This window comes from Aulostomus chinensis, chromosome 14 (assembly GCF_037954235.1).
Source record: "Aulostomus chinensis isolate RoL2024-O1b breed Wild chromosome 14, RoL_Achi_v1.0, whole genome shotgun sequence".
Classification (NCBI taxonomy): Eukaryota; Metazoa; Chordata; class Actinopteri; order Syngnathiformes; family Aulostomidae; genus Aulostomus; species Aulostomus chinensis.
Window position 1 is genome coordinate 13,510,535 of NC_141333.1, and position 19,968 is coordinate 13,530,502.

The 19,968-nt window shown below is 41.4% G+C and overlaps 1 protein-coding gene across 1 annotated transcript in view; it reads right to left on the reverse strand.

Moving 5' to 3' along the window:
- insrb (insulin receptor b) overlaps window positions 1-19,968 on the reverse strand; it is a 79,019-nt gene that overhangs the window by 14,522 nt on the left and 44,529 nt on the right. Inside the window, exons 3-4 of the mRNA XM_086224662.1 lie at window positions 7,656-7,864; window positions 7,440-7,573 (exon numbers count right to left, since the gene is read on the reverse strand). Of these exons, the coding sequence (XP_086080788.1) occupies window positions 7,440-7,573; window positions 7,656-7,864 (343 nt within the window). The remainder of the gene's footprint in view (window positions 1-7,439; window positions 7,574-7,655; window positions 7,865-19,968) is intronic.

Sequence of the window (19,968 nt, forward strand, 5' to 3'; positions counted from 1 at the left end):
GCCAGTTAGCCTCATATCTGGGTTTGCTTCAGCTTTTTATCTGTTGCTTTACATTTTTATTTCCAGTCTTAACAAAACTTCTCATCAACATTTAATTAAAGTGGCTGTTAAAAGCACCACCTTGATTTGATTAAATATTAGAGATCATTGACATAAATGTAAAACAGCATCACGATATTACATGAGATTTTTTGGCAGTAATGATTTATATATTGTGATATAAAAATAGTAGGAGTGTGCCAATCTGATACTTATAGGTATAAAATATAATCTGATCTGATCCTTTAGCCCATATTTGAAAAATAAACGCTCATGGAAACATTGAGTGACAAACCATCAAGAAAAGATCCCATGCTGCATGACTGAGAGTGTATATTTGTTTCACATTATAAGCAGGTTAATACAGAAAGCAAGTTAAGTGAAACAATTATTAACAACGTAGTTAGAGAGGCAATTAGTTTGGTATTGGTGATGAAAACGTGGTATCATTCATTTAAAATATCCCCACAAAACAGTTTTTGAAAACTCTGCGTCAAGATTTGCAACTACATCTCCAAAAAAGGTTTCTGACCACCACAAAATACTGATACTCAAGTGAAAATGCAAAACATGAGTAGGATCCATAATCTGACCCCGGGATAAGCGAGTGAAAATGTAAAAATACAAAGTGCAAATAATCTTTTAATACTGCAAATACAAATGTATATCAAAACATTGTATCAAAGGGATGAGTTGTAACCATGTCGCCTACTAATAAGTACAGAGGTGCTCTTATCTTTGCTTCGGTGACAGCGAGGTGGAGTAGAGCAGCAACCGTAAACCTGCTTGATTACCAGCAAAATAAAAAGAAACTAATCAAGCCAAATGAGGGACAACCAACATAAGCTTGCAATTTAATAAATGGGCTGATGTAGTCAGAGGTGAATCTGTGTAATTCTCTCAATTAATTAGATAAGTCCTATTATAAATCCATAGGCTTTTAGGAGTAAAATTAGATGATGCAATCTCCGAGTCGTCTTCGTTTTTATTAGCACTCAGGCAAGGAGAGGAGAGAGGGTTTTCATCCTCCATTCTGTTGCATATGCAATGTGCACACACATGCACGAATGCACACACGGAGCACAATCACAGACAACAAAAACAACATGACTGAAACACCAGCTGCAGTTCCCAACAGACGCTCCTCTGTTCCTTTCTCGCTCTCAGCGCTATGAGCGGCGTCCTCCCACTGCAAACATGTGCTTCTGCACGTAATCACATACACACACGTACACAGAGCAATGAGGCCTTGATAGTGCTGCCTTTCAGGAAATTCATTCACAAAAGGCAGGCCTTGTCTCGCAAGCAGCCGGGAACACAGCACTCAGAGAAAAGGAACCAACGCTTCATTCACAAATGAGCACTTTTTTTTTTAAAGCCCTCTCAAAAGAACATAATCCCTCTTTAATTCCAATCCTAGCCTTGACATCCTTTACTGCTAAGGTCAGTCTTAGATGTCGACTAAAATGCTCTATTTTAATTGGTTGATGACAAAACCTCAAAATTTTGCTCCAACTTACACCAACTACTGATGATTTTGATTGAGGCGGTTCCTGTGATGTGATGGGGCCACGCAGCAAACGCAAGAAATCCAGGAGATGTTAAATATTTTTCGTTCTTGGAAAATACTCAGATCTTCAAATCAGAGGCATTTGAAGCGGCCCAATCAGGGTTTTAAAACTCTAATCTTAGGAGACAATGACATCAAACAGCAGCCTTAACAGGCACCTATTAAAAAGGCAGCCCCTGAGCTCGAGGAACAGCTAACAAAGGATGCTGTTGTTCACTGCAGGGGCTGAGCAAGCTCTGCGTGAGCTGCCAATTGTACATGACCATGTTTTTATTATATGTTTATGCAACTCTTGTTCTAATCCCCCTCTCCTAGAAGCACAGAGACACATGTACACGCCAGTCCTAGGGGTGCTGATGTGGTCCTGGCATTTCATATGCACCCTGTGAGAGCAAAATGATCCATTACCTCTTATCAAGCTTTTAATAATCTATGAAACCAAATCATTGTTTCCCCTCTATGACTCCTAAGTGAGTGGAAAGGCTGTAATGATCTGTCCTAAACAACAGTGAGCTGCAAAACTGAAAGATATTTTGTGTCCTTTTTTTTTCTCCCACATGGAAAATCATATATTCAGCTTTGCAAAAGTAACGCTCTAGTTGCAGTGCAGAAAGAGAAAATGTTTTGGTCAGTTGTACTGAAAAACACAGACACACAGGCAGACAGGCTGGGTCCAACAGCAGCTCTTAAAGCGACAGTGTTTATCTGTCCGGCTGAACTCTGTGACTCGAGCTCTAGGGTCTGCTAGAACCATCTAGAACAGCGGCTGCAGCTGACGCTTGGCTTTGGTTTTGGGCCCAGGCCTGGCAACCAGAACCAGACCATGCGCGCGCGTGCGCGCGCGCACACACACACACACACACACACACACACACACACACACACACACACACACACACACACACACACACACACACACACACACACACACACACACACAACTGTACTGCTGTTATCACAGTATGTAAGACAGATGTATGAACTCCTTCTTTGAGTAAATTTTATAAAAATAAATAGCAAAACTAGCAGATGCAATCAGGATATACAGTCTTCATATAGACAGCTGATCAGGATTGATCAAAAGCCAGTCCCTGACTGAGTCATTTCTAGGCTGCTTTGTTTGTTTGTTGAAACAATTTGTAGCTGTTAGATGTACATTAATAATGTAACATATTTAATACAACCTTAAAAAAAGCAGAATATCAGTGAAAAGCGCCTTAGCCAGGAAGGATTTCACAAGCCAAGGATTTATCATCATAGTAAAACCATGATGCAAAACGGTAATGCAACAATCTCGCATATCTAAGGCAGCAGTCACATGCTGGTTGTCCTCTCATAGCTCCGAGCCTCAGCAGGCTTGCGTCATCATTGAGCTGCACGAGCTTGATATTTGGTTTGGTATCCAGGGTTTATATTTCATTAGGTCACGGGAACAGGATGGGACGAGCGTGGAAATCTGCTCCTGTGTCAGGATCTACGGTACTGACTGTACAGAGCGGGGACAAATTTGCACAAGCAACTGCAGTTTTCTCCTTGATTTTACAAAGACAGACTGAACAGCAGCGTTAAATAATCGCACCATGTCCTCATCACACTGCAACGTTGCTCGTCATGTATCAGGATGATTTCTTCCCGTCTGTCAAGAGTTCACTTGTGCGTTGTATGTATAATCAAAACACATCCCGCCACTGTCTAATCAGCACATAAGATGACATTCACTGTCAGTGTATTTCTGTTCATCAGTTGAAATAAGGTTGAGCTAAAGGACTTGATTGGGGGTTATTCAAATATAGCTTAATAAAGGGCTGAAAGACTGTGCGAATGTTATTTCTTGTAATGAGGATTCAGTGGCACAAAAGGGGAATACATACCAACAAAAATAAAAAACAAACAACAGAAATTGGTATCTGCAAAATTATTTTTTTCAAACATCATTATAACTTGTTTGTGTCACCTTCTCTGCTTCTCAGGAATATCATTATCCCTTGAGCACACTGTTTTTTATGTGTATGCGTTATCTGCCTTACTGCCAGGGGAAGTGTGTGCCTGTTTGGATGCAACTTCTGCCAGGCGACCCCCCCCCCCCCCGCAACAAAAATCTAATGAAGAAGAAAAGTCTTGTTTATCACATAACGTGTACTCACAAAATCATCCATATGCAAGCACATAAAATAACAAACAAACTCACAAAGGATGGCATTCTGCCTCATGCCTCGGGGAGTATGACTGACACTTAAAGCAATGTTCCTTCCTGTCTAAGCACCTGATAATCGCCACAGGCTGGCAGCATGCGAGGGAGAGTCAATCTCTCTGCTACATTTGGAAAAGGGCATTATGGAGTTGAAACGTCCTCACCATTCCCGCAGGATGTACTAAAAGCTCTGCACCCATGAGTGTTTGTTATTTACCTTATACACAATCACGTGTAAATATGAACGCCCCCCTTTGTGAACACGTTTCCCTCATGTTTGCAACAGGATAAAGAAGTCAGACCCTCCATTACAAAACAAAAACCAACATGTTCTGTGCACACAAAAATCTGACAAACACACACATACATGGGTCATCTAGCCGCCTGCGTTCACATGCTAGAAAAGTAAATATGTTAGTTTGATTGAAATTGTAGTTTTTTTCATCATCACACCTAGGTAATGCAGTTTTGAATTGATCAGCTACATAATGAATCCACTTCAATCTGCCCCAAAATGGCCTCCTGTGTGTGTGTGTGTGTGTGTGTGTGTGTGTGTGTGTGTGTGTTCTGTGGGTCCTGTGATGGTGTTCAAGAGAGTAATGATATATTTGTCCCTGTTCTTGACAATTCCATACTAGAGCTGTGCATGTAAACCCACTCAGTGTCTCTTTACTGATAAAAAAGTTGCTCTCATTCACAGTTAAGACCATAAACGGCTTGATCACATCGCAGACATCTGCATGCCACTGAGTTGGTTTTGGTTTTCATCAGAATTTCCCACCACAAGCAGACAACAACAATACTGAACATGCTCAGTCCTACTGGAACCAAGGCTCACTCAAACAGTCATTGGGTTTACATGCACAGTTGCAGTTTAGCTAATATTCACGGCTTGATTCCACCTGTTCATAGATTACAGTCGTCCCAGAATACATGAACAGGGAAACACCACAGTGGATCCGACGGAGCGTGCACAGAACACCAAGCCTTTTTGATGCTGACTGACGTGGATACATGCCGCAGTTATTACTATATCAACCAGATAGGTTCCTCTGGCCTTGAAAAGCATAATCTCAGTTGGATTCATGTGTTTACATGCATTTTAAAAGTCCAGTTTTAATCACAAAGATAACTTTTTCTAACATCATGTCAACATTCTGAGCACCATTTTATCACTTCTCTTAACATATCTCTTTGAAAAAAGGCCTTTCATTGAAATGGATTGGTATCTTGCTTTAAAAAATTTTTTTTTTTTGGTGTTTATAGTTTTAAGAAGTACTAATCTTGCTTTGTTGGAGCCTTTTTGATGTATTTTTTTATTTAACTGTCTAAGCTTGTTATTGCCCAAAGCTATGCTTACGTTTTGAAAGAATGCTTATCTTCCTTGTTCAGAAACAGCTACGGAGGTTAAATGAGGACATCACTGGCATTCCTGGTCTCCCTGCAGTGGAAGCTAACAAAGGTCATGCCCTTGCATGTTGCCCATGCAGACAAAGCTGTGAGCTTAAGAGGACCAGGTGAGGCCCAGACAGATTTTCTTAAAGTTGCTTTTATAGTCACCACACTAACTGACTTTATTCAGTGTCAATTATAATAAGATAAGAGCTTTTCTATTCTTAAGGGATTTGGACCTTTGATCTTCCACTGCAATGACACACCCTTAACCACAAAGCCATGCTGCTACCATGGCAAAAATATCTTACGTATCTGGGAGTGAATAACACGCTTATGACCCCGACTGATAAATACATCTACAAAATCCCCAATACCAATCTTAAGACTTTTTATTCATTAGATAATCATACTTGACCCACTCAACCAGAGTAAACAAACACGGAGGCTGAAATGGAATAATCCTTTCAAATAGGAAAATCATCGGCCGCAAAATGACCCAGAAACATTACTTCAACCCAGTGCACCCTTGTAGTCGGCTTCCAAAATAGGCAACTCTTACCCACATTACAATGTTATTTTACGTTGATACATTTTTTCCCAAGCAAAACAAATCCAGTTTAAGTAAATCAAGTACATGCATTAACAATCTCCATGTGAAAACTATTTGTTTTATGTTCATTTGTTAATTCTTTGAAATCTCTGAGAGCAGAATGTAATAAGAGGATGTGAAAGCACCAGGGATCCATTTACAGTAATTGAAATTAGAGGATTATTTACATATGATCCCGTACAAAGCCTCGTGCTTTTTCCCGGGACTTCTGCCCTGTTCTGAGCTGGAACTTCTTGGGAGCTCCAAGACAGTCCAGATGAGGAAGCACCACTGACGCTGATCATCGAGGTCTTGTGTTGACATGAATGTGTCATGGGCCACACTGGAGAAGCGCCTACTAAACTTATATTCTCTGTATAAATTGAAAAACTCCACAGTGATTTACTCTTATTATGATCATTATTATTATTGTAACATGAGATTTGAAAATTTCAAAGCACAGAAATATACTGTGAATGCATCAAACATCTTTTATGTTCAGGAAGATTAAGCAATAGTGATGCTGACTGCTAAAAACAACAACAACAGCAATAACAACATATTTGGTCTTTGCAAATGGACATTGTGCACATTTGCAGAGTATCGATCCAAAGTGGTCACTCAGGACACGTGGAGATACATTCTAACATCAACTGATGTCACAAGCGGTCCCCGTGTGATAGGACACTCCTGGATATACGTTAATGGAATGTCTGAACTGGGCATTTTGTTTGTTTTGGCCTTGTAAATTATTATAACGCCAATATCTTCTGCTATTGTTGAGAAACAACTGCTGCAAATCTGCAGCAGTTTGTAGTCAAGTAATCACCAAAGCGGCTCATGACTGGCCAATAATCACTTAGCTCTGAGAGCACAATATGACAATTTAAACAGCATTTGAATGACGGATAGGTGATCTGTTATAACTGATGTGGCCAATAGCTGATGTTTTCCCAATGTTATCATCAGAATAAAAACAAGTTTATATGGTATTAAGAAAAGTAACTTTCCTCTTCATCTCCCAAATGTTTGGAAAAACCCATAAAACATGAAGTATATATTTATCATATTAATTCCTTCCTTCACCACAAAGAAAAAGAGACTAGCAAAACTGAGCTGATATTTTGCTCATTGTTGACCAATAATGGATATTGCAAAAACTCTGCTGATACAGACAATGAGCCGATATTACTGTGAAATCCTAATTTTTTAGTTGTACTGATAACTGCAAAATAAATTCTGGAAATCATTGTATTTGACCGTCTGCACTGCTACTGGTACATGCTGGTGACCCTGCATGTTTTAAACCAAATGAAGAGCACAGCTTCTAGTCGAGGCAAAGAGAGGAGCGGGGGATGTTTTGCCCTTTTTGTTGCCTCTCTACAAAATATTTACAAAATTATTATCTCCTCAGAAGCCCTGCTGCTGATCCACAGAGCAGACATCCCACATTGGAAAAATGTCTTTGTTTGATCAACTTCCAAATGCCATCAACTCTGTTGGTGTGTTGAGTGACAACAATCAACTTGTTCTGATGAAGGCACAAAGGGATGATGTGATCTCTTAACACATTAACGGTGGCCAGCATCAATAATACCACAATGTTGATGGTAGCATCAGTGGTGTGTGTGTGTGTATGTGTGTGTCAAACGTACGTAGTGGAGTTTATAATGGTGTATCCAGAGGGACACTCTGGAATGCAGGCTCCGTTGTGGATGACGTATTCATTGCAGCCCGACTCCCGGTCCTGGTTCAACTTCTTAGTCTGCTTGCACTGGTTGTGGAGTTCCTGAATGGAGAAGTAAAGATATAATAACTAAGTGTATGAGTCTTGAATACTTACATGGTACTGAACATTGAGTTTTACAAACCTGACAGAAGGAGAAGCTGACACAACGCCAGCCCCTGAAGATAAAGTATCCAGGAGGACACTTCTCCACACAGGTGCTTCCATGCTGGAGGTTCCTGCAGGCCACACAGCTGCTGGCATTGCCTGGCTCTGAGCAGCCACCCAAGCACTGGTCATGGCAGCACTGACCCCGGAGACTACACGCACTATGCTTACAGTTGTCAAAACACACTGAGGAGAGAGGAAGGGGGGAAAAGAAGGGGTTAAAATCACCGCTTATACTGGTAGACAACTCACAATGTTATTGTGGTTCATTTTGGCACTAACTAGTACCGACATGGCCTGGTCTTCAAAATAGAGAGTTTAAACTCCTGGTTTAGACATTCCAAGATGAGTGGGACATATCTGACAGGATAGATGTATTTAACTTATTTTGACTAAGATATGATAACCTGCCCATCCACTACCATTCATTGTGCTAAGCTAACTTGCAGTCAGTTGGTCTCTGTGGGATAGAATGGTTTACTGTATCTTTTAGGCTGCCTCTGAGAAGGAGGAGAAAATACGTGCATTTTTTTACAAGTTGGTGTGTTGCTTTGACTTAATAAAATCTCCAAAATATAACACATGTGCAAAATCCACTTAAAAACAAATCTGACAACATAAAAATTGTACAGAGCACAAGGCTGAATGTAAGCAGGAGTCGTACTCAAGGGGAAATGAGAGAGCAAAACTGTGGTCGTTAAGGCCATGGTATGAGAGCAACATGGGTCCACGTGCATGTTACACACACACACACACACACACACACACACACACACACACACACACACACACACACACACACACGACTGCATGAACCATGAACAGGTGTTTTCTGATAGGCCTTGTGCTACCCTCACACTATTTTTATGTGCTGCAGTTGTTGAAGGAGAAATGGCATTCTGCCAAGAAAACAAACCTGCAACTGAAAAACACAAACATAAAAAGAGAAACAGACAAACAAACAACAAAAAAAAAAAAAATCCATGATTGCCCTGCTGGCAATCAGGATTTCATTAATCAACTTGATTTCCTACCAAACTGCCCCATAACACAAATGTATCTATTGTAAAAGCCCTAGAAGAATAACTGAATTCCATAATCTCATTTCTTTAATGGTTAGTTATGTTTTACTGAAATATCAGTTCAGCAAAAGAGGCTCGGTGAACATTTGAACTTAATTTGCACAAAGCTACACGATTAGATAAACAGTAATTAGCATTCAAGAATACAATTAGACAAGCTCCAGCTGTAATTTGAATGTAAACATGCAATTGGACAACCACTGATTGCCCACCCAGCATCCACGAGCAAGCAAGTGACCACAATTACTGCCAACAACAGCAGCAGCAGCAGCAGCAGCAGCAGCAGCAGCGCCATGGAAACAACCTTGATTGCTAATGGGCTGAACATTATATGCCATTGACTCATGTCAAGTTTCATTTGACCTATTGGGAAACAACATTTGGTCAAAGAGCGTCATTGTGATTGGATTAGCCATCAGGTTTAACCAGTGCCCTGTAATGATCTAATAAACTGGTTGTTATTGCCTTGTCTGTGGCCCAGTAGAGACTCATTACATCTCACCTTCTACCAGCCACTGACCTTTTCACTAAATGGGTGTGAACAAAATAGGGTTTCATGGTATATTATGTGCAGGGGAGAGTTTACTGAGGTCATTTTACTCTACCCTCATGTAGCAAATATCATTATACTGTGATATAGCACAAGTGTTGGCTTTTTCTTGTTTTAAATGCCGCATTACAGTACTGTTCTAGCTGTTTTAATATCAACCAGCTCCCACTTAGCCATTATATCGACATTACTGATTATTCATCAGAAAATCTCAGTATCAATATTTTGTGATAGAATGAATACTAATCCTTGCAGATATTTAAGTATTTGATCAAATGTATCATGTTATTCCATTTAGTCCCCATTGCCCAGCCCTAGAAGCACAGTATCAGCCAGACGTCCAATCAAAAACACAGACCATGATCACAAGAAGCCACCTACATCTGTAGAGATCATCATAAATGTTATACTAGCAGTCTGCCACCAATTGAATGCAGACACCATTTGAAATAGTCTCCAGTTCTGAGATAACTGACACAATAACAGCATCTGCGCTAATCTCTTCATTCTGGCCATGGTTGCTTTGAATGGCCTGTCGTCACATCTATATCCCTCCCTCCATCTCCTCACTGGACCCTGATTGGCTGAACAACCTCTGGTGAGCACACAAGCCCATAACTTGAGGACTGGCAATGGATTCTCATGTGATCTTGTGGTGTGGCAAAAACACATTTGTGCACAACATTTCATGAATAGGGCCTTATATTTTTAAGTAAGGAAAGCACCATGTCAGTCATGACATTGCAAACACCATAAGAAGTGCTCCTAACTTGTAAACATTCCAGCATCAATCGTTTCCAGAAGAGAAAACAGCAAACAATGGACGTCACATCTAACCGCTGAATGGCTCTTCATTTCATGACACGGGGGGTTAATAGCTGCCTCTTGACATCTCTCACTTTAGTGTCAGCTTCAATATCATATCAAACTGAATGTAATACCCCTTACATACTGAAACATGCATGACAAAGCGGGTTTTTGTACCCGTGTTTACTCGGGATTAGGGTGCATTCAAGCTTCCAGCAGATGGGGGTCTGAGCTAACGCTGTGAGGGCTGCGTGCCTGTGTTTTTCTCTCTCGTACGTCATTGCATTGATAACGTCATCATTCCGCATAAAAGCGCAAAGTGCACTGGAACACTTTGAGGTAAACAAACGATAGCATGGACGTTGTGGAGTCGAATGTTAGCGTTGTTGTTGCATGCATTGCAATTTTGTCTCTTTTGCAAACCATACAAACTGTATGAATGAGATGAGGCAGCAGCTCTCACAGCCCAGCCCAATTAAAAAAAAATTATAAATAAATAAAACAGGAAGATAAATGAACCACAAATTGCAAAATGATGACACAAATATTGTTAAGGGACATATCACACTGCTAATGAGCTGAAAAGTACAATGGGGGCACTGTATGCCAGCCTTTGTGGGATGCCACCTCTATGTAGATCACATGATCACTAGCTGCCATCAAGGACCCCCTCCTTCCCCAGCACAGGAGGGCTGTCCATTGCCCTGCCTGTGTAACAGCAGAGGACATGCAGGATTGTGGGAGGGGGAAGGAGGGCAGCAAAATAAGTTTTAGGTAAAGAACAATAGTAAAAGCTGCAGAGAGAAGGGATGACTAATGTAAGAAAACATCATCTCCAACCCTCCGTTGTAGTTCAGGAAGGGGTCACTCTGCTGTTTTCTATATCAATAAATCCACCCCTGCACAGTCTTCTCTGACTCACAGAGAAAAATGCATAGCCCTCCCCCTCTCGCCTGTCTGCTGTATGTGTACATGCTGTGACCACCGCATCGCATAGCAGAGTGCTCCAATCCAGCTCCAGCCACCAATCCATGCCAGAGTACAGCTCCAGCCCTAGATCCACCCTCGGCTTCAGCCAATGTGTTTGCTGGATGGGGGAGGCAGCTATTCAATGGCCTCTTCCATGTCAGGGAGGAGAGACACCCAGGGTTAACCCTGGCCTTGCTGGGGCAGACAGGGGGCAGACACAGCCAAGGAGCAAACATGCCAGGGAAGACCCATCTACTGATGCCGCTTTAGATGAATTAGAGGGGGGCTTAAGTCCAAAACACAGATAGACAGAGCCAGTAAATCTGCTTTACACAAAATCTATTCAACACAAGGTCACGAAAAGCAGTTGTTTTCATCATCCTCTAATATCAACAGAAACATGCATTAAATCAATGCACTACCCTGCAATTTTTCAAATCACTTTTCCAAGGAATATTTACCTACTCCTATCTAATGTGAACAGTGTGGTCTCAGCAGGGAGGACTACAGTAGCATTACACCACTACTGCAGCGGCATTATTCCCCATTCTACTCACGCTAGCACGCTAGCTGCTATGCCAAAACAACGTTGAGCTCCCTCATTTCATTCATCCCCTCCTCCTACTCCGCTGCCTCACCCTGCCCTGCATCACTATCTATCTCTCTATCTGCCTGCCTGCCTTTCTAGGCCAGTCAGCCCCTCCCACTTTCATTCATACAACGCCTTGTTTTGTTTTTATGCTGGGTGGATGGGGGGTGGAGGGAAGGAGGCACTGATGGAGGAATGATTTCACTCGTGCATCGACAAGAGGAGGAGGAGGAAGTGTCATCCTGGAGCGTTTTATTTCATTAAACACACACACACACGTATAAACCTAAGTGTGTCATTCAGTAATTTGCTAACCCACTCACACACACACTGGTTAGGGTTTAAAATGTAACGCTTGATCAAAGGTGTGTTTTGTTTACCTTTCATTTGGCCTCAGCAGTAAAGAACCCTAGCTGCTCAGTCACCAGGGAAGGAACATGGGAAAAGCTGAGGAGCCAATAGCATGCAGCCACACACAGCAACACTTCCTGCTCTTAACACATAAAACCTCCCCTTTAATTGGCAGTGTTGTCTGCAGGCAAAGTGCTGGGAACAATAACAAACACGTTTTTACCCCAGAGCCATTTACGCAGGAAAACACATGCACATACACAACCATCAACCCTCTTACACACACACACACACACACACACACACACACACACACACACACACACACACACAAACACACACACACACACACACACACACACACACACGCAGCTTCTGAATCCACGTTTACTATATTTGGCCACGGTGGGAGTCCTAAGCTTCAAAAGCTTTACTATAAATGTTTCGGGAGATCTGATGTAAGACGTTGGCCGGGGAAGAGTAGAGAGAGGTGGGGGGAGGGGAAAGAGTGTAAACAAAAACATACTGATTGCTAGGAAGAGGGGTGGGGGATGACACTGTCATCAGAAGCATCAATACGCATGGACAAACACACACAGAGGCAAAGGTCTGTTTGTGTTTTGTGGCCGGAAGTAGAGGAGGGAGAGCAGAGGGGGAATAAGGTGAGCTGGAGAACGATGGGGGATGAAAGAAGACAAGGTAATGGGCAAGAGGAGTAATAGTGGTATTTGTGAATTCATAATTAGAGGGTTTTTATATTATATGCTTCTCACATGAGATCAAAATACATTATAGCAAGATTACCTTGTCTGGATTGTTTCCTTCTCATGATTTGTAATACAAAACTGCACATTCAAGTTTTAATCACAAGCCTGACTTAAATGATGAAAAGTAAGGTAAACAGTCATGTCCTCTCGCTTTCCCTCTGTAACAGCCACTCCCTCTCAGGGTTATTGACACACAGATAAAAGCAGCTATTATGCAAGCCACCTGCCACACACAGTAATCTGAGAGATACTAGTGTATGTGGATGTTTCCACGCTGAAACACCTGAAAATATAAATGCATCCACTTGCAAATATCAAGATATTTCACAGTGCTATTCCAGGGTTTTTACATATCTTTTACAAATAAACTTTCAGGACTTTTCCATGCCTTTGAGGGAAATTTTCATGACCATAGCTTCTGTAAAATGTCTTTTTCTCTAGTGTCTATTTAACAAAACCCAATGACACGTGTTATTTAATACAAAAGAAATACTATATCAAAGTAAAGGATTAAGGCTCTCAGTTGATCAATGAACAGAGGTATTTCCATGATGTAAAAAAAAAAATTCTAGCCAAATTGTTAAAAAAACAAAAAAAACTTTTCAGTCCAAGAAATTGCTGTTGTCATATTCTATGACTTGTCTAGATCTGATTGACAAAGCTTTGGACCAGAGTCTTTTAGCACAAACAATGCCAAAACCTATGAATCCTGCAGCTACGTGTGGTGAGGACGTATCCAATTTGAACAATTCCTGTTAATCTTTGTATAGAGTATGTGATTCTGTGTTTGTGTGTAAATCAGTCATTATCAGTCAGATATAAGTTCTTTTCCCTCTCAATGTCAAATCTGAGTGCTACTGGCATGAACAATCCACTCAGACTCCAATAGCAATACGAACTTGACACTTCCAGGGAACGAGCCTTCCCTGGAATGAAAGCTATATTACTGAATCATTCTTAGGAATGGTTGTCGATAGGTATTTCAGATGTGTATCGGTGTATGACTGCTTATATGCAAATGACTCCAATGAAAGTGCAGTATTTCAACAATCACCACATCCGCTCCTATTTATATCATCCTGCTGAGCTGTCACTGAGACATTGATGACTGTGACATTCTGCGGTGTCTTTTAACACAGTGTGTATGACTCATGCACGCTGATGACTTAATCCAGAACAGAAAATGTTTGGAGAAGATATTTATGCATGTCCGGTGGGTCGTTGTGTTTGTACGTGTGTGTGTGTGTGCGTGTACGTGTGTGTGCGCACATACCGCGTCGAGATATTTACTGTCGAAGTTTATGTCAACACATTATATGATTGCTAATGAATCAATATTAATGTCAATATTTACTGATGTCGATTTGATCAGTCAAAAAACAACTTTATCTAACATTCACTTAAAAAAAAAGTACAAACTGAAACACGCATTTGAACAATTTCTGTCCAACATATTTAGAGAGCCATATGACTCATAAATTTACTTAAGTGACTCCTCCTCAGTCGTTTATAAATATCAGCAGGTTCCTCATCTACACCTGTTACACCCTAACACACATGTGCATACCTGCCTCAACACGCCAGGACGTTCACCTACATAAACAGTTCACTTCTCCATATTAAGGAAGGAAGTCTGTTTATATCGGTAAAAAAAGAGACCACTCATCTATGCGACGGAATGGCATCGGAACAAAAAAATAAGTTTTTGCCAACAAACTTCAATGAGTTTTCCAGGGATTTGAGGAAAAATTGCAAGACCACAAAATTCTCTGAAACACCTTACCGCTCTTGAAAAATAAACAGAGAAATGATGTCAAAATTTACCATTTTATATGTTAAAACTACAATTAATGGTGAGCTATGTGGTTTGATACGACATACTAAAGTAAATTTAACCAACAGAGATTTTCTCAGTCAATCTTCTTCCCTAGTTTTCCATGACTTTTCAAAAATATTCTGACTTACTTTATTTCTTTCAAAAAAATGTCCCAGGCCAAGAAATTGCTGTTCTTTTCTAATTCTACTACTTACCCATGTTTCTCTATGCCCACAGAAACCCTGTTTGTAATGGCTGAAAGAGCATCATATTATGAATTGTGCTCAATTTAGTTATCCAGTAAAATCCAATTCGCCTATGATGCTGGTACTGGACAGTAAAAATCCCTTAAATGGCTTTAGTGGCCAATAGAGTATTTAGAGGTTTCTTGCTTCGCTCAAAGACAATTCATCCAGTAGCTGTGGAGGGAGCGAAGGCCATTATTAGGGAATGCAAAATCTCTCAAGTGTTGCATGATGCAAACCAGCAGAAAAGAAAAAAAATTACCAGCAACCATCGCAGATCTCTAGCTTGATGTCACTTTGTTCTGTCAAAGCTGTCAACACAAGAGCAGAAAAGGGTCCTCTCTCTCTCCCTCACACACACACACACACACACACACACACACACACACACACACACACACACACACACACACACACACACACACCATCTCTCAACCTCAAACAGCTGCTTTATCAGTTCACACTATGTCTCAATCAAGAGACAGAGGGAGCTGGGAGACATGTGGACACGTGTAGACAAACTAAATGAAAGGTGAATCAAGCTTTATGAGCATGTTTTTGCTCCCTCTGCTTTGTCTGTCTGTTCATTGATTTCCTTGTTTGTCTTCCTTCTCACTGGCCAGCCCTGCTGGTCCATCTTGTTACCATGGAGATGAGTCCAGACATAGACTGTCTGCAGTAATTAGCTGCATGCTCTCAACAGGCATTTTCTTAGATTCCCCTCTAGTCATCACTTGTGTTTTGTCTGTTCAGGATGGAGATGGAGATACACTGTCCATCTCTCTCTCTCTCTCTCTCTCTCTCTCTTTCACTCCCCCCCCTCCATGTAAAGCTTTTCAGTACCCTCCACGGCTTATATCATCTCCTCTTGACCCTCCCTCTGCCCACCTCCCAGTCCTGCCCAGCCATCATGTTTAGTCCCAGGTGACAAATCGGCTCCTCCAGAAAGCCACAGCCACTAGATCTCATTACAGACGCTCAGGATGGAGGTAAAATCAATATGTCCCACTGATGGCCCTCTTCGCCACTCCCTTATTCTTTTCTCCTCAGACACATCCGTCGTTACAAGCCGTCCCACTCCTCCTTCACAGCCACCCATCCTCATCCCTCTTTGCTAATCTTGGCCACATTTGTGCTCACATCCCTCCCGTACCACATCCTTAATCTGAGACTCACCAGCCACAGCTTTTGCTGCTTGCTGCACTTTCTCTGACATCTTGACGCAAACATGGAATGCACACGCACAGACAATGACAAGATGGGACAAAATACACATTTACACAGGCAGTGCTGTGGTAAACACAAATTCTGTCCTACACACAGAAACCCAAAATACAAAAAAAAGTCAGGGATATTACCATCGTCTCTCCCACACATGCATGCACGCACGCACACACACCCACACACACACGCGCTTTTTGCTGACTAGACAATCTGATGACAGTAGTGACAGTGGGAAGGTGATGGAGAGAGGCAGCGGGCAAACACCCATCTGGAGAACGAGACGCCCGCACCACTGGCCTTGTGATCTTCCTTCACGCGCAAGTTGAAATTATTCACAGAAATGCACATGAACTACTTCAGATATCATAACAGGAAGGAAAGGCTTTTTTTTTTTTTTTCTTCTTTAACTAACAAAACACCCTTTAGACAGTCAAGATGTCTGGACCTCTGACAGTGTTCAATATGCCTGTGATTCACCCATGAGGCTGTGGGAGACACGCATCACAGAATGTGAGCAAGCTTAGGAGACAATCAGTGACCACAGAACCAGTGTGGCTCCAGTCTGACTCACATGACATTTGATGAAGAACTGCTATTCACCCTGCCACTGGAAGTCATTTCACGTCTAACTCTCAAAAGTCCTTCAGAAACGATGCTTTAAAGCACATTTTGCGGACACCCACCAGACTAGACTTATTTGAGCTCCAGCCTGTAGTCGACATCGCAGCCAGTCAAATGAATTAAAAGGATGAAGAATTGAATTGAAGGGATGAAGTTGGGTAGAGTTCAATTTTTTTTTTAACCTGCTGATGGAACTTAAGTTTGAATAATTTAAACCACACTGAACATTATTTTATGTGTCTGCAGCATTCCAGTTGTACGCAGAACCCCCCCCCCCACAAATTACTACAAAGAGCTGCAGATAGGGATTTGACATCTTTAACTGGCCACCCCTAAGTGCAGTTTTATGGATTGTAGTTGTGCTTGGATAAATAACCTGCTGCAGTGAGGTAATTTAATCAGTAGTGCTGAATGACAGCCCGGTCATGACTAAGGTGTTTTGAAACCTTCCCTTTCTGCCTCAAAGGCCTATTATCTCTTCAATTTTAGGCACCGAAGAAGAATTTAAAGACAAAATCTGCTCTCTGTCTAAGTCAAAGGACTGATTTTGTCTCTTTCCCTTTCTTGACTCACATCTTCTTTCATCTTCTCCTTCTATATCTCTGCTTCTCTCAATCTTACCTATCATCCTTGGGTTTCGAGGACTATGAGATCGGTCATGACCCGATCAAGTATTTGGCAGGACCAGAGATGCAACACATTTCCTGACAAACTCCAAATCTTAAAACACCCTTTCAGAGCATTATGCTCTCCTGGTTTCTGCCTGGATTAGACTATGAGGCACTAAAAACGGAGATGCCACAACACCTCAGTGGAGAGACTAGCATATGTTAATGTTTGAGCTCAACCCCTCTCTTCCAATGTGATCATTATCCAATGAGACTGTACCCTCTGGCTCACACTCGTCTGTCATAGAGGAGGGCGAATTGGGGTGAGAATCACAGTGACTCAGAATTCAATACTACGGAACAATACGAGGATGATAGTTCCATTTTAAACATAATTAAAGACAAATTATCAATGATACATCACGAGATCTGTGTAACTGAACATCACTCCCCCCCCCCCCCCCAAAAGGGTGAATTGATTACTCTCAGCATCGATGTGGTAGTTTCTTAAAGTTTGACGAATGAGATGAAACAATGTGCAGTAAAATTACCAATTCATGTTGCCTTGAGAAAATACCATGAGTGAAAACAGATAAATGTTAGAAAACCAGCAGGACAACACCAGCAACCTAGTGACTCACTGGATAACATTCCTTCAAATTAGAGCAGACAAAGATACTTAATTACTTAGTCACTTGAAATAAAAGGAATGTGCAACAGTTTTCTTATTCTACTGATCATTTTTCAAGTAAAAATTCCAAATATCTGCAAGTTCCATCGTCTGTCAATGTTTGTTTCTTTCCAAAAAAGGTCACTAATGTCTCTGAAAACCCAGTCAAGTGATCACGTAAAGCATTTTTATCACACATAAGACATCGATCAATTAATTGAGACCAAAAATAGCATATTAACCATGAATAAAATATTGCAAACCTATTTGGGAGAATCTTCGCTCAAAATGAAAAGAGGCTGAAGTTGTCATAAACACCCCCCCCCCCCCGACACAAACCTGACGAACCACATAGCTGCACAGGAGCGGATAAAAATGCATGTGAGCAAATGTTGAGCCAATCACACTTGCATGAATGATCACCAACTATTTCAAACACCAAAACCAGCACAACGGCACAAACACGCTGATGCTCTTCCACCTCTGAACGCACATCGACACACACTCTTCCCTCTGCAGGCCAGCCAGCTGCTCTGAGCAGCAGCCACGGTGCAGCGCAGGATGGCTGCAGTGCAGATGCTAGCTGCCCCATTTCATATTCACAGCATCGCTCTGCACAGAGTTACAGTATACAGAAGGCACACAAATAAACAAACACACATGCTGAGCAGAGCAGCTGATGGAAATAGAAAAAAATGAAACTTTGCAGAAACAATTTTATGCAGGTGTTTATCAACTAAAATGATGCTTTATAAAACCTCCAAATTTTGAAAAACTACAGAGAATCAGTTTATAAGAAAAAAGTATTTTATCCAATAACAAAGATATATGAATGGAAGCATTGCAGCAGGGTTTTTTTTTTCTTCTCGCTTTTAGCTACATCCATCAGTCCCTGACCTCTGCTCACAACATTTCAGTTGACCACTAGTTCTTGCAGCTGTTCAGACAAACCTCAGCCTCCTGTTCTCTTGTCTCCTCCCTACATTCACATCCCATAAGACCTCAGGAAGGCTATTTATTCTGGGAGGAAGGAGGGAAACTCTCCATCATGACTGGGAGAAACAGGTTTATATGACCAGGGTCGCACATAAGCACATTCCCCTCAACTTGACAAAAACACCAAAAAAACAACTAAAAAAACCCCACAGTACACGGGTCACGTGTTGCAGACATGTGATGTTGTAGAATCGTTCTTTTTGTTCAAGGACAAACTGCTCTCTCTTCCTGGCCCTTGACCTCTGACCCCGAGACACTAGAGTTGCCAGCCTTAAATCCAGCTGCATTCATAAATATTCAAAATGAATTACCCAATTATGTGAAGCTCTGAACAGTTTTCTAAAGTGACACTCTGACACTCATTATTTAATCTGCAAGGCAAAACTAACTGATGCAGATCAGGAAGATGCAACTTGGTTAAATGCACATCCGCAGAAAGCTTTCGGGCCAGCGGTTGTAAAAACATACATGGGTTATATATTTAAAACAAGGTGGTCATAAAATCTTTGCCCCCCACAGTAGAAGCTTCATAAGTGATCATCACTTCAAAATGATACCTCAACAGACATGCTTTAAGCAGACGGAGACTCAATTTGACCTCACTGAGAGCCATCTTTCCACCAGCAGAGTAGCCAAGTAAAACAGCTAAGAAGACAGACCCGGGGTCTCCTGGGCCGGTGCACAGGGACTGATTGTGGAGAGTGTTAGTCATAAGAACAACAGTGTAAAAAGATTCAAGCTCAAATGTGTCAAAAGGAGTTTTGGAGAAAATCAATTGATCTGTGAGATCAGCAGAGTCTCTTGCTTCTGTTCGTACTACTTTTAGTCATCAGTCTATTGGATTACTCCCCCTGGTCCTTTTGTGCTGGACTGGAGTTAGTGGAGGGACGAGGTCTGGAATCGATGCTGGGTGCTGGTGCTTTTAAGGAGAATGGGTCACTGAGGATATCATTTATTAAAAGGAAATGACAAATTAGTAATATGGAATATATACA